The sequence below is a fragment of the Antedon mediterranea genome, chromosome 1 (assembly GCF_964355755.1).
Source record: "Antedon mediterranea chromosome 1, ecAntMedi1.1, whole genome shotgun sequence".
Taxonomy (NCBI): Eukaryota; Metazoa; Echinodermata; class Crinoidea; order Comatulida; family Antedonidae; genus Antedon; species Antedon mediterranea.
The window spans coordinates 16,867,535-16,882,906 of record NC_092670.1 but is presented as its reverse complement, the minus strand read 5'-3'; the positions used below and the strand labels follow the sequence as shown (position 1 = coordinate 16,882,906).

Genomic DNA, 15,372 nt, shown 5'->3' with positions numbered 1-15,372 from the left:
GAATGCAATTTTACCGTACTTTTAGCAAACGGAAGCGCCCTCTATAATTACCGTATCTTTAGTTTTTAAAAGCATGGATACGGTACCGTATCTTTAGCAACGGCGAACAAAAATTTCTTCCCTTGTTGCAAGGAAGGATCCTCTGTAATGTCACATAACTTTGCACCATAAAATATTTATTTAAAGAATCATTTAATAACTCTTTTAATGTGCTTATTATACATGTTTGTATTACGTTGGTGTTTGTAGTTTTTTCAACTTATGTGATTGCAAAATAAGACATCTGAAATGAGAAACACATTAAAAAAAAAAATATGTTTGTATCTGTAACGGATACAATCTATGCATTAAATGCTCTGCTCTGCTGATCTTTTTTTCGAAGTGATGTTTGTGTGTCGCGCCGCCGAAATGTGCAGGTTATTCAATCTTTTAGGGGAATAGGTATGTTTTAATAATGTAATGTCTTTAAATCAAAATACAAACAAAAATATATAACAACGCAACGTAAGCCTAGTAAGTTAAAGTAAGCCAGGGCTCTCTTAGTAGTCTAGATAGAGGCTAGGCCAACCACCATGGTTGCGTTTGAGCGAGCAGGAAAAAAAGGAAGGCAGGACCATCAGCTGCTGGGCTGGTTCGGCGGTGAAAGATGAAATCGGTCGCGTTTGAAATCGGTTGCGATACAGAGCGCCAATTTTAAACGTTACCAACAATAGCATGGAGGTTAAAATAAATAATTATTTTTTACCCCCATGTATACATGAATATACTGTAAATTAATCACTGATGGTTTTAGCCTAGCTAGGCCTAGTAGTAGTAGTAGTAAGTAGTAGTAGGGTAGTAATAGACTGCAAATTTGCAAATCTATTTTTATTTGTAATGTTTAGCCTAGGCCTATAGGCAGCCTAGTAGTAGTATGCTAATTGAATAAATATAATAAATTGAGTAAATAATATAGTATTATTTGATGATATTTGTTACTTTATTGAAGGAACGTGAGCAATGTAATGGATCTCAGCTTAACAGGATCGCAGATTGCATCTCAAAAGAAAAGACCTACTAGTAGGCCTAGCTCAGCTGGTCGTACAAGACCACGATCAAGCAGAGAGGATGGGAGTGAGCCTGGATCCAGTAGCAGATCAAGTACTACTGGAAGACGACACTCAGATGACCGACTAAAAGCAGGTGGAGATAAGAAATCCAGCCTCAGCAATGGCTTTATCGATGGATCAAATATTCCGGGTGGAGCACGACCAAAACATAAAAGAGGTAAACAGCAAAAAAAAATAGTTTATAAAAGACAAATTTGTTTTTCCTAATAACATCCAGTATGTTTAATTCCTCCTAATTTCAATAATATTTGTCATTTACAGCAACAAGCAATAACTATGAATTATCAAGTCATCGTAGCAACTCCAGTCATTTGAATAGTGGAGGAACAACTTTGGTAAAGTCACGGGTAGCAAACAGGTAAAACATAAACTTAAGCTAACTTACCAATAGTATATGATTAATACATTTTTATGAGTTTAAAAGTTTACTGTGTGAGTTTAATAAAACAGTAATTGAGTCAGGTTTTCAACTAATGAGAATATTGTCTTCATTAAATAAAAACAAATCATTTAGTATTAGTTTTATAACACATTTAATTAATAAATTTATTACCACTTCCGTAATTTTAAGGCTAAACCATGCAAAATAGCTTTAGATTCTAGCCATGAGAGAACTTTACCTCAGTGGTCATGTATTGTTTGTAAGCCTATCACACATCGCACAAAAATCGCAATTACAAAAAACATGCCTGTGTAATTGGTAAAATGTCACATGATACAAAATCAACCAATCAAATGAAAAGAAAATTTGACCGTAATATCTTTGTTTTACTTCAGCAATGATGATTTCCTGGAACTGTTTAATTCAAGTCATAAACCTGTCATTCAAAAGCCAAGAAAGATGGGCAAATCTGGTAATAAAAAGATGTCGGATAACTTGGTAAGTTGGTGGTGTGTGCTCTATCAAAACATGCTTTTTATTTTGGTATTATCTGAGTGTTTTGACAGCTCTAGTAAAATAGATTTGTATTTTTACGTGGCAACCGTACACCCAAAGAAGTTGTATAGAATAGAATAAAACATTTTTGGTTAGGATAATTCTAAAAATTGTTTGTTTCAATATCAAAAAATTTATAAAACTTGACAGGCAACATAATTTGCATAATAAAACTCAGAGAAGTAATCTGTTTATTCTTTATATGCAGCCATCTGCTAGGGCATTTCAGATACCGTCCAGCGCAAGAAGTAGCAGCACTGTTGATTCACTTCAATTAAACACTGATCGTTATGACATGCCTCAACAACTGAACAGCCATGTGAATTCTGAACATCGGCACCCCGCAAAAATGGCTGCCACTTTCACTACAACAACAAACATTTTAAGAGATTCACAAACCAACTTGAAAAACTCCAATCAGAATCCTTTGTCACAGAGTAAAAATCACCAGAACGGGCCAAGAAGGTCTCCTAGTCCAGTAAAGACCTCTCAGAACTTGTTACAAGTTAGTCCGCGAGGGGACAGTAAAAGAGATGCGGCTAAGGTATCATCAATGTCGACGTCCAGCTCGGTTATTAGATCTCCTACACCTGTTAATAAAGATGTTGCCGAGGAGTACATTTTAACGGTAAACAATGCAGCCAGTCGTATACAAAGGTGGTACCGAGAACATCGGCAGAGCAAGAAGTCTGGATCGGACGAGATCAGACATTTGCTAGGCCAGAAGAAACAGCAACGAGAACAAGCAATGTTGCAAGAACGAAACTCAAAGGAAGAACAACAGAGGGCAGAGTTTGCCAAGCAGAGACGACGAGATGAGAAGGCTAGAATGGCAAGGCAAGAGGCAATCAAAGTAAATATCTACATGTACATAATTAGAGATATGTTTCGTACTTGATATTTCAACTAAAAAGCTAATTTCTTGGTTTTTTAAATCTTTCACCATTTTAGTCAATCTGTAAAGCTTTGTCTACATTATCAAACTAGTTTGATGTGCCCAAATATGGTAGTGATATGCTTAAATTAAATATTTTTATATAGTTTATTTTATATCATTGTTGTTACTTTGGGAGTACGGAACCTGAACTCTTGTTATAGTGATTAGGTTCACTTTTAGGTTCCTGCCTACTCCCTTAGTTTCTGTGTTTTGTTTGTTTGTAACTGGTTTTTGGCAATAAATAATAATAATAATAATAATAATAAATATGGTGTTATGACATCATTTTTTTGACACAAAGTTTGATAGTGTAGACAGAGCTTAAGTCTATGCTATCTATTTATATTTTCTTTTCTCTCAGGAACTTCAGAAGAAAAGGCAACAAAAGCAAGATGAGATCAAGCAAATGGCTGAAGATGAAATCAAGTTTTTACAAACAACTGGAAAGTTATCTAAAACTCCGGTTGGTAAATCGCGTTCTCGCGTATCAAGTACAAGTGGTAGATCATCAAAAGCTCGAACAGCTGCTGCCAACGCTGCCTCAAAGCAGGATGGGGTTCCACAGGATAATTCTGATAGCGTCGCTCATCCAGCAACAGCCAGTAGTGTGGGGAGGCATGTTGATGAGATATTTGAGGTAAGAATATATTTTTATATTTCATTAATTTTTATTTATTTCAAGAATATTTAGTTTATTCTGTTAAACTGTTAACCATTGTTTATTTTTGGGTGGTGACAGATGCATTATACATTTTTGTTTGCAGGAATCGACAACGCATCGAACACGAACCACAAACCAAAGTGCTGCAGAGACAGATGCTGGTAGTGAAGCAAAGACTAAAACCACCTTGACAGACCTCCTAGATACATTGAAGCTTTTAGAGGAACCAGTGAGTGGCCAGACCCCCAGGGAAGAACCTGAAAAGAAAAAAGGGCCTGCATGGTGTAAGTATATTGGGACTGGTTCAAGTAACCGTCTACATATACTGTAGAGACATCTGGTAGCCATTGACATGAAGTTGGCATTTTTAGATTATTTAATATATATATAATGCGACATTTATATAGCGCTCTAGAAGATCAGAGCGCTGTGGACTTAGATGTTACACCTTTTTCAATAACATTCTTATCTGACATTCTCTTCTAAGGGTCCCATCATCACCGGCAGCCAATTACATGACAGTGTCTCAATATGTGTGTGAACTGGTACACATAGTAATTAAAAAAATTAGTGGATTTTATACTGCTTTTAACAATCAGCAGATTGTCCCAAAGCATTCACAAATTAAATGTTAAATATACAGGTTGGATTACTAAAATAAAAAGGATATTAGTAATAATGTGATGTGTTTAATTCTCTTCTTTTTTTTTTGGCAGTGGATATATTTGATAAAGATGATCTAAATGAAAACCAGGATGATAATGAAGATAATGATAAAGGTCAAGAAGAAGGGTCAAGTCTTTACCCCCGGGATCAAGATGTTTACCTCTCTGCGGAAAATCTTCAAGATTTTACAGATCATAAACCCAAACAAAGTGATAAACAACCTACAAAGGCAAAAGCAACTAAGAATGCTTTATTAACAGAGGACAAACTTAGGTGAATTTTATAGTTATCATTCACATTTATCTTTATTGTGTTTAAAGCTCTGTCTAAACTATCAAACTTCATGTGACAACAAAATTTGATCATGTGGCCCTATAGAGTATCGCGTTCTGACAAGGAGATTTCACATGGTATTGCGAGATCAGCACCGTGATACTCTATTGACATGATGTCTCTGACATATTTTGGAATATCACCACCATATTTGATTACGTTACACTTTTTTGTCAAACTAGTTTGATAGTGTAGACAGGGATTAAGAATGTTAATGCTTATTCAAGAATACAGTATTTTATACCAATTTTATATTAATTTTTTATTATAGGAGCATTATGACATTTTTAGATGAAGTTGATAAAACAGACCAGGACACAATTACAGATTTCCGTCAGGTATTTAATATTCATTTATGAATGAATAAAATAGACCTCATTTGGGACACCCCATTATTGGGACACCCCTATTAATGGGACACCCCTATTAATGGGACACACCATTATTGGGACACCCCTATTAATGAGACACCCCTATTAATGGGACACCCCTATTAATGGGACACCCCTATTAATGAGACACCCCTATTAATGGGACACCCCATTATTTGGACACCCCTATTAATGGGACACCCCTATTAATGAGACACCCCTATTAATGGGACACCCCATTAATGGGACACCCCTATTAATGAGACACCCCTATTAATGGGACACCCCATTATTGGGACACCCCCATTAATGAGACACCCCTATTAATGGGACACCCCTATTAATGAGACACCCCTATTAATGGGACACCCCATTAATGGGACACCCTATTAATGGGACACCCCTATTAATGAGACACCCCTATTAATGGGACACCCCTATTAATGGGACACCCCTATTAATGGGACACCCCAATAATGGGACACCCTATTAATGGGACACCCCTATTAATGGGACACCCCTATTAATGGGACACCCCTATTAATGGGACACCCCTATTAATGGGACACCCCTATTAATGGGACACCCCTATTAATGAGACACCCCTATTAATGAGACACCCCTATTAATGAGACACCCCTATTAATGAGACACCCCTATTAATGAGACACCCCTATTAATGGGACACCCCTATTAATGAGACACCCCTATTAATGAGACACCCCTATTAATGAGACACCCCTATTAATGAGACACCCCTTTAATGAGACACCCCTATTAATGAGACACCCCTATTAATGGGACACCCCTATTAATGAGACACCCCTATTAATGAGACACCCCATTAATGGGACACCCCCATTAATGGGACACCCCCATTAATGGGACACCCCTATTAATGAGACACCCCTATTAATGGGACACCCCTATTAATGAGACACCCCTATTAATGGGACACCCCTATTAATGAGACACCCCTATTATAGAGACACCCCTATTAATGAGACACCCCTATTAATGGGACACCCCTATTAATGGGACACCCCTATTAATGGGACACCCCTATTAATGGGACACCCCTATTAATGGGACACCCCTATTAATGAGACACCCCTATTAATGAGACACCCCTATTAATGAGACACCCCTATTAATGAGACACCCCTATTAATGAGACACCCCATTAATGAGACACCCCTATTAATGGGACACCCCTATTAATGGGACACCCCTATTAATGAGACACCCCTATTAATGAGACACCCCTATTAATGGGACACCCCTATTAATGAGACACCCCTATTAATGAGACACCCCTATTAATGAGACACCCCTATTAATGGGACACCCCTATTAATGGGACACCCCTATTAATGGGACACCCCTATTAATGGGACACCCCTATTAATGAGACACCCCTATTAATGAGACACCCCATTAATGGGACACCCCTATTAATGGGACACCCCCATTAATGGGACACCCCCATTAATGGGACACCCCTATTAATGGGACACCCCTATTAATGGGACACCCCTATTAATGGGACACCCCTATTAATGAGACACCCCTATTAATGAGACACCCCTATTAATGAGACACCCCTATTAATGGGACACCCCTATTAATGGGACACCCCTATTAATGAGACACCCCTATTAATGAGACACCCCTATTAATGAGACACCCCTATTAATGAGACACCCCTATTAATGAGACACCCCTATTAATGAGACACCCCTATTAATGGGACACCCCTATTAATGAGACACCCCTATTAATGAGACACCCCTATTAATGGGACACCCCTATTAATGAGACACCCCTATTAATGAGACACCCCTATTAATGGGACACCCCTATTAATGGGACACCCCTATTAATGGGACACCCCTATTAATGGGACACCCCTATTAATGGGACACCCCTATTAATGAGACACCCCTATTAATGGGACACCCCATTAATGGGACACCCCTATTAATGGGACACCCCTATTAATGGGACACCCCTATTAATGGGACACCCCTATTAATGGGACACCCCTATTAATGAGACACCCCATTAATGAGACACCCCTATTAATGAGACACCCCATTAATGAGACACTTTGTTGTCCTCAAAAGTCTCTTTTTAATTTAGGTTCTACTGTATCCATCAAACAAAAGAGTCAAATTTATTATATGTAATTTTCTTTAAATATTTTTGTTTATCATGGTAAAATTTGTTATTTTCCTAGTCTTCGACAACGACTCCAAGAACCGGACGTAAATCTTCGACCTTTATGCCGTCAGCTGAAGAAATTAGCAAGATGGAGGAAGCATCTGCCGCAGCCTCAGAGATCGCCAACACTGTGCTTACACAGAAGTTACAACTGGAAGAAAAGGACAGATCAGTCAAAATGTTACAGAAATCTTTGGTAGGCATAATAAATCATTTGTGTGAAGTTTTACTATTATCGTTTAAGTTAGTAGAATTTAATTTAAACAACATAATGTTTTTGTTTTAAAATTAGAGCCAACAGCGTGAGCTAACAGTACGACATGCTAAAGAGCAAGAAAAAGAAATGAAAAGAAGAGTAAACCATCAAAAAGAAGAATATGAGAACACTATAAAAAGACATCTTGGTTTTATTGATCAGGTATGATTAGATATGGTATAAAGCTCTGTCTACACTATCAAACTAGTTTTGCAAAAAAGTGTGATGTTCTCAAATATGGTGATGATCATGTCCATATATAGTCAAATCAAACTTTTTTTGTCAAATTACTTTGATAGTGTAGACAGAGCTTTAGATTATAACAACAGTGGTTTACTTGTGTGACTGTATATACTGTATTGTTTCATATTCTGTACTGTAGTTAATATTAGGAGGTTATGTTATGTTGATACTGTTGCTTTTGGTTGCAGCTAAGCAGGCCTGTATAAGCCCAGTGATAAAGTAATACTGTAATGTTAAAGATGTATTGTCCCCCAAAATCATGAAAAATAAAGATTTTTTAAATCGGACTTTGAATAGGCCATTTTGCAGTTTTAATGAAGTTGTTCACTTCCATAAGAAAAAAAACGGGGGAAAAAAATTATTTTACCTATAAAAAGACAAAATAAACAGTTAAATTACCCAAAAACTCATTGTCTTCCAGACAATTTGACCATTTTTTGCTTTAAATTACATTTTTCTCAGGTAAATAAATTTTTTTCAGACCCAATTTTTTGTGAGAGTGAATAACTATTATGTGACATTAAAATAACATATTCAACAAAAAAATTTAAAAAAAAATATTTTTTTTAGGGGGACAATATATCTTTAAAGACAAAGTGTGTAAATGGATGAATTGACTTTTACATTCTATCTTGACAGCTTATTGATGACAAGAAGATGCTTAGTGAAAAATATGATGCTGTATTGAAAGAATTAAAAGAAGTTGAAAAGAAATACTCAAACAAAATTAAAACAATGGAAGACAGGTATTCTAATCTATTTATTTTATTTATTGAACAATAATAGTGTCACAAATGAGGCATAATTCTGTATTACTACTTCCAGGCCTTGTCTTTTAAGGCGAGCGAGTGTGATCACTCACCTAACATACTCCTAAACTGCCCTTGAGGAGTGCGATTTTCGACACGCTTGATAAACATCTACACACCAAAATACAAACAGCACACCTACAGCATTCCTGAATGTAGTGAGTGCAATTTGTAGCACACCTATAATTTATAAAAGACAAGGCCTGTACTGTAATTTCAGCAAGTTCCTCTCAATCACTACAGATAAATTGTACCATGCTAATAAACCAAGTCTCATTTGAGGCTTAGGGAGAAAATTAACAGATACCTTTCCACTAGGTCAGGCTTCAGCCCTATACCTATGTATTTATGACCATTCTACAATTGTTTCTGAAATTTACCTTTGGACCCAACTCTCACATCCAACCCTGGATGCTGCTTATACATCATATTATAAATTGTTCTCGTTTTTAAAGTCATGGAACAGAAATGACAAAGCTGAAAGAAATCCAAGCTGCTGCTGAGAAAATACGACGAGAAAAATGGATTGACGAAAAGACTAAAAAGATTAAGGTAATACATATTGGAAAATTAATTTTTAAAAATTAAATAGAATAGAATTCCATAGTAACCCATTAAATTTGATGTGTATATGTGTCATGTTTATCATGATACGATTTTTGACATTTTAGCTACTAGACCACTAGGCTTAGTATATTGTGAGTATTATTAGCCCCACTGGACATTTCACAAGCCCACTCATTGGATAATTTCTGAACTGCCGAGGTGCGTCTAATTTATGTGAGCATTATTTGCTACGGTCATTTTGTCCTAATTTCAAGGCAACAACCTACTAGGCACCCAGGTTTAGAGGAGGTTGACTAGTTCAGAGCTATTTTTACTACACTTTGTGAGATATCGAGCCCTGTATATGAGTTTCCATGTATACGAGTTTCCATGTATACATTACTAATTATGACATTATGTACGATGCTAGGAAATAACAGTTAAAGGCTTGGAACCAGAGATACAGAATTTAATTGCAAAGCATAAATCAGAGGTGAAAAAGATCAAAACCATACACGAAGCAGAGTTGTTGCAATCTGAGGAGCGAGCAGGACAAAAATACATCAGACACATTGAAGAACTCCGCGATCAACTTGCTGATGAAAAAGATGCTGCCTGTGCCCGAGAAAGAGAGCTAGCCAAACAAAGGTGACCATATTTGTCTAATAATTATAGAATAGATAGATATATATAAACACCACAGGCACAGAACAAATTGTAAACCGCCTTGTAACATACTGAAAATTTATTAATTAATTTGAAACGATAAACGAGAAAATCTGTGAGAATGAGAAAAGCTGCCCCAACCGAGATTCGAACCGGGAACCTTCTGCTTGAGGGGCAGATGTCCTAGCCATTAGACTACTGGAGCCTTCATGGTATAGTTCAAACCCGATTGGATAGCGACTATCGACGTGGTACAGCGGTACACTACTAGTTCCTCAATTGTACGCATGCGCACCAGAGATCAAATTGATACGCAATCATGCTTATAAGTCTCATTTGAGGCTTAAGGAGTGGAGTTGAAAGAGTCGTAAGTTACAACCCTGGCACTAGGTCAGGATTGGGATTGGAAGGCAAGCACATTAACCACCAAGCTACAGCTCCACTACTAATGTACACTAAATTTAAGTATGCTTTGGTCGTTTATATTTTTGAATTTTTTTCTTATTCAGGTACGAAAAGCAATTAGAACAGGAAGAGGTAGCCTATCAACAACAACGGCGCAGAATGTATGCAGAAATACAGGAAGAAAAGGAAAGAATAGCAGAACAGTCAAGAAGACAGCGCCAAGAGATGGATAGACTACAGGCACAAATCGAAGAAAACAGTCACAAGGGCGCACTAGTTATGAGACAGGAGTTTGATAAAGCTAGAGAAGAACAAGAAAAACGACATACGGTGAGATACTTATTATTTTTGTAGGCAATTCAGAGGCGAGTTTGAAAAAGATCATCAGGGAATTCTAACCATTACAGAAAAATTACAAAATGTAGTACATTAGTCAACTTCTTGATTAATTAAATTGTTTATTTAGCATTTTGTAATTTGTATGTAATATGTATCATATATTTTTTAATTGTTTAATCATTTTCTATCTTTCAGACTGAAGTTCGAGAACTAGAAGAAAGACTTAAATTAGAGAAAGAAGCATGGGTAGAAAATTACATGAAAAAGCAGGTATGAAAAATTTAAGTTAAGTTAACATCATTATTTCACCTTTAGTTTAGTTTTGTTTCACCACAAGTAAAGAGAAGTCGGATCTTGTTGTTAAGTATGCATCTTAGTATCATTAGAATTGAGCAGAGCTCTATTGAATCCATTTTTTAAAATCAATTAAAACACATTCTATATTGCAAGATTCTAGTCATCCCATGCATAATGTATTTAAGGTGTTATGTACCATTACCGGTCCATCATCTCTCGTACAAATAGGTTTCGTAACAGCTTTTACCTAGCTGCCATTCGGGCACTGAATGCTTGTCAGTATACCGTACTAGAGTTTATATTTTTCTGTTATAATATATATCTCAGATCAAACATAATTTCTATTTATATCTATTTATATTTTATATGCAAATGACAATAAATAGAAGTATACAGATTTGTAATTGGCCTTCTCAAAGACAATTTGATATCCTACATCTCTTTACAATTTAAGGAAACTCTACTTCTGGCAAAGGAGAGAGAATTGCGAGAACATGTCCGTCAAGATCGCGACAAAGAAATAGAACTTGTAATTCAGAGGTTGGATGACGACGCCACAGCAACACGTGAACAGGTTGAAAGAGCTGCTGAAAATCGAGTCAAGTAAGAGTTCTTTTTCATTATCGAGATTCTTGATTCAATTCTGTCTCAGATTTGTTATTGTTGTAAATTTCACTTATAACACTATTGATACTAGTCTTTTCGTTTCTACGTTTGTAAATACATTTTTTTGTGTATTTTTTATGTTATATTCTATATTGATATTTTGAAGGATGCACCTTTGTGCTATAAGTGTTCCACCAATCTAAAGGTGTAAATTCAAATAAATAAATAAATGTTGTGTACTGTGTTTACTGACCATTCTCAAAATCTTTGAGTTCTTAAATCAAATCTGATAGGGGTTTAGTTTGTTCCCGATTGTTGTCATGTCTTGACAATGCCAGCCTAGGAAATATATATATTATGTCACATTAATATTGTAATTTTCACCAGACGTATTCGAGATAAATATGAAGGAGAGCTGAAAGAAATGGAGTTGTCAGAAAGACACACACAGGAAAGATACAATGAAACTAAAGCAAGACTAGCAGATATGGAAGGTGAAAACATACGATTGAACGCACTCATCAAGCAGAAACAAGAAGAAGTTAATGATATCAAACAGGTAAAAACGAAATGTTAAATTAACAAGTGAAAATAATAAAAATGATGTCATTGAGATAGTAGCGACCTTTCATTTTCAGCAAGTTATTGTTCCTTGTGTACCTCGGAAACATATGAATATGCACAGAATGACTGTTCGACTCAATAGCTATGTGATATGTATATAACAAAGGTTAATAATAAGTAGCTGTTTGCACTCAATCCTTTTAACAATACCTAGATGACATTGACACATAACTTGACCCCTTGACCTGACAAACACGTCCAGCTCAGCCTTCATATTCGTATTTGAATTTATTCGGTTATGGTAACTTTTTTCTAGGACTGTGACCGATTAACAAAAGAAAGAAAAAATGTACAAGAGGTGATTCGCCAAGAATTTGCAGATCGTCTGGTAGCTACTGAAGAGGAAAACAGACGTCTGAAGAATGAGATGTCCGAAATGAGAGCCAGGCACAAACTAGAGGTTGAAAGAATTGAGACGAGTAAACAAGAAGAGATGGATGAAGTACATAAAAGGTAACCATGGATGGGTGGTATGGCTATGGTAAAGACTGATTGCTATAAACCATAAGTGTAACAGAGTTGTATGGCTAAATGTTGAAGACAGGAGCACAATACACCATACCCATAACAGGATGGGTTTGTGACTGACTTGCATTACTGTTTTAGTGACCTCCTTTCCGCAAACTTTCTTTAGTATTGCAATGAAAAAGATAGGACAGTAGGTTAAGTTCAGCGCTTCATTTACAATGTGTCGGCCCTCCGTCCCAACTATTTAAAAATGCTGAATCTGCAACTGTGTTTACCTAATTTTATTAGATGGGTATGTGACTGACATGCATTATTGTTTTAGTGACCTCCTTTCCACATACCTTCTTTAGTATTGCAATGCAAAAGATAGGGTTAAGTTCAGCACTTCTTTTTAATATGTCGGCCCTCCATCCCACTATTTCTAAATGCTGGATCTGCCAATGTGTTAGTGTTTACTGTATTTGTATCATACGTATCTCATTTTACCTAATTTTATTTACAGGGTTAAACAAGCCATAGTAAAGAAAGATGACACTGTGAACCAACTAAGGCAACAGTATGATGCAGCAACCAAACGAGCCGACCACCTTGAATCTTTACTAGAACAACAGCGAAAACAACTTCTTAGCTTGTCTAAGAAGAAGTGAAAAGGGGTGCATTGCCGGTTCTTTTATGTGATCTCATATTGGTACATATTTCAAGACGACCAGTTACATTCAGTGACTCCTTAGTTATGAGATATATGAGAGAATGAGATATGTCTGAGAGTTGTGAGTCATTTAGGATATCTGGGTCAATATTAAAGAACTAAGGACGTGTTGTTCAGTGTGTTTGTTAGATTGTGGATTCGAAAACCAACGCTCATCCCATTGCTTTGTTTCCTCAGGCAAGACCCGCTACTTACGCTTGCCTATCTCCACCCAGGTGGGTACCTGGTAAGGTCAAAACACAATTACTAGCTGCAATATTGAGTATGTTTGACCGGGGTAATAATATGTACTGCACGACATTAGATCTTTAGTTATGGGAACTCTTGTAAGCTCACTAGCCAGTATATTGTGCAATACCACATTGAAGTGGTTAATAAAATGTTTAAAGACGTAGCTTCTGCAAAATGTTATCTTAAATCCATGAAAATTTAAATTTTATATAATAATGTATGTTTTAGTCATTGAAAATGCAGTTTAGTTGACAGATTTAGTTGACAAGATGAGGGTTAGGATAATTTGAATTGTACTGCTCAATTAAGTAACACCCTACTGAACATCCTTTTATCAGTTTGTTTATGTGAGCATATTCTCGACTAAATGCAGGAACCCTTTTTTTAAATATTTTGAATTTGTATATATCAGATGTAAACAGCTGTATATTATGTTTTATACACAATTTTGTTAGAAATATTTTGAGTGATCAAGTTGTCTGTGATTAAAAGTTGAACAGTGATATACCTTGTTGTTTTATCCAAAATTATTTTAACTAAAAGAGAGACATAATAATTATGTGCAAAGCGTCACATGCCCTTAATTTGACGCCACACCATTAAAATAGATGTTCAATTTTGACTGATATTTTAAAACATTTTAAAATAAATAATAATAATAATTTAGGTATTTGTATAGTGCCAGTATCAACTAAACCAAATTAAAAAGGCGCTTGTGTAGTATTAGTTAAAAAGATGCGTTTTAACTTCTTTAAAAAAAAATAGCAATAGATGTTGATTTAGTAACATGTCGAGGGAGAGAATTCCAGATAAGCAGCAGAGATTCAAATTTAAAGGCAAATAACAGAATATGTCTGATCTCTTTTTACATCCTTAAATATTTATAGCAATGGTTTATAATTTAGAAAGCATGATATATTTATATATAGGCCTACAATAGACCCCCTGCATTGAGACATCACTATTAGAATGAATTGAAATAAACGACGGGCAATATATATTAAGGGGACATTATTCAGATGTTATATTCAGAGGACACACTAAAGCTTGGTTCCCACTTAAGCGTGGTTCCCACTAGAACGCAGCGACGTATCGACGCAAGGTTCTGTATTGCGTAATTACAAGTGGGAACCGACGACGCAAAACAGTGCTGCAAAGTCGCAGGTTTGATTTCACGCAGGCTGGGGCAAACACAATAATCGGAAGGGCATTTTCTTACGTGGCGTAGGCTGCGTTACGTTGCGTCGAGCTTTAAGCTTGGTTCCCACTAAAACGTAACGCAAGGACGTAAACGCAACGCAAGCGTTTAAAAGCGTGGTTCCCACTAGCGACGCAACACAAGGACGTAACGCAACGCAAGTGAATTGACCAATCACCAGCGATGGCTTATTCGCTTGTGATTGCTAACTGTCTATAACTTCGCTTGTCATTGGTTAAAACGCTTGCGTTGCGTTTACGTCCTTGCGTTACGTTCTAGTGGGAACCAAGCTTAAATAAGGGGACAACCTGTTAAGGTTTCTTCTTAAAGGCGTTTTACTGTAATGTATTTCTCCATGCTCCTACATTTTATACAGAGGCTAGGGATTAGACTAATATAAAGAAAGCATACTATGGCGGCATCGGAGATTCATCGATTATATATCGTTGCGTGTTTGTCTACTTCAACCTCTTTTGATGACGTATTATAGTTAGCACTGTCTGTAGAATGTATTAAGATTCGTTTATTAAGATATCACGTGACCGTCTGGACAGAAGGATAGTGAATTTATCAAGCGGAAATTTCAACCTCTTCTTCGGAAATTAAGTAGTGAATTCAACTGTAATTTTACAAAGAGTTATATTTCCTAATCTAATTTCATATTTGTCATGAAACGTACTAGCAGATGCAATGTTAAGTGATGTATGATTCTTGCGCACTGTCTACCAACGAAAGCAA

General features: G+C 36.3%; 1 protein-coding gene across 1 annotated transcript; it reads left to right on the top strand.

Moving 5' to 3' along the window:
* The first annotated feature begins 361 nt into the window (after positions 1-361).
* Positions 362-14,035, top strand: LOC140059208 (centrosomal protein of 131 kDa-like). Its single transcript, XM_072105077.1, has 20 exons — positions 362-441; positions 989-1,266; positions 1,371-1,467; positions 1,887-1,989; positions 2,255-2,899; positions 3,345-3,620; positions 3,748-3,928; positions 4,361-4,583; positions 4,915-4,981; positions 7,254-7,433; positions 7,530-7,655; positions 8,376-8,482; positions 9,001-9,097; positions 9,522-9,739; positions 10,267-10,492; positions 10,697-10,771; positions 11,253-11,401; positions 11,792-11,963; positions 12,285-12,481; positions 12,999-14,035. The coding sequence occupies exons 2-20, from the start codon at positions 1,005-1,007 to the stop codon at positions 13,141-13,143; spliced, it is 3,546 nt and encodes a 1,181-aa protein (XP_071961178.1). The 5' UTR covers positions 362-441; positions 989-1,004; the 3' UTR covers positions 13,144-14,035.
* Positions 14,036-15,372: the final 1,337 nt, after the last annotated feature.

Coding starts and splice junctions, on each gene's coding strand:
- LOC140059208 (XM_072105077.1), top strand. CDS start 1,005: ATGGATCTCAGCTTAACAGGATCGCAGATTGCATCTCAAAAGAAAAGA. Junction 1,267..1,370: donor ACGACCAAAACATAAAAGAG/GTAAACAGCAAA, acceptor TGTCATTTACAG/CAACAAGCAATAACTATGAA. Junction 12,482..12,998: donor ATGGATGAAGTACATAAAAG/GTAACCATGGAT, acceptor TTTTATTTACAG/GGTTAAACAAGCCATAGTAA.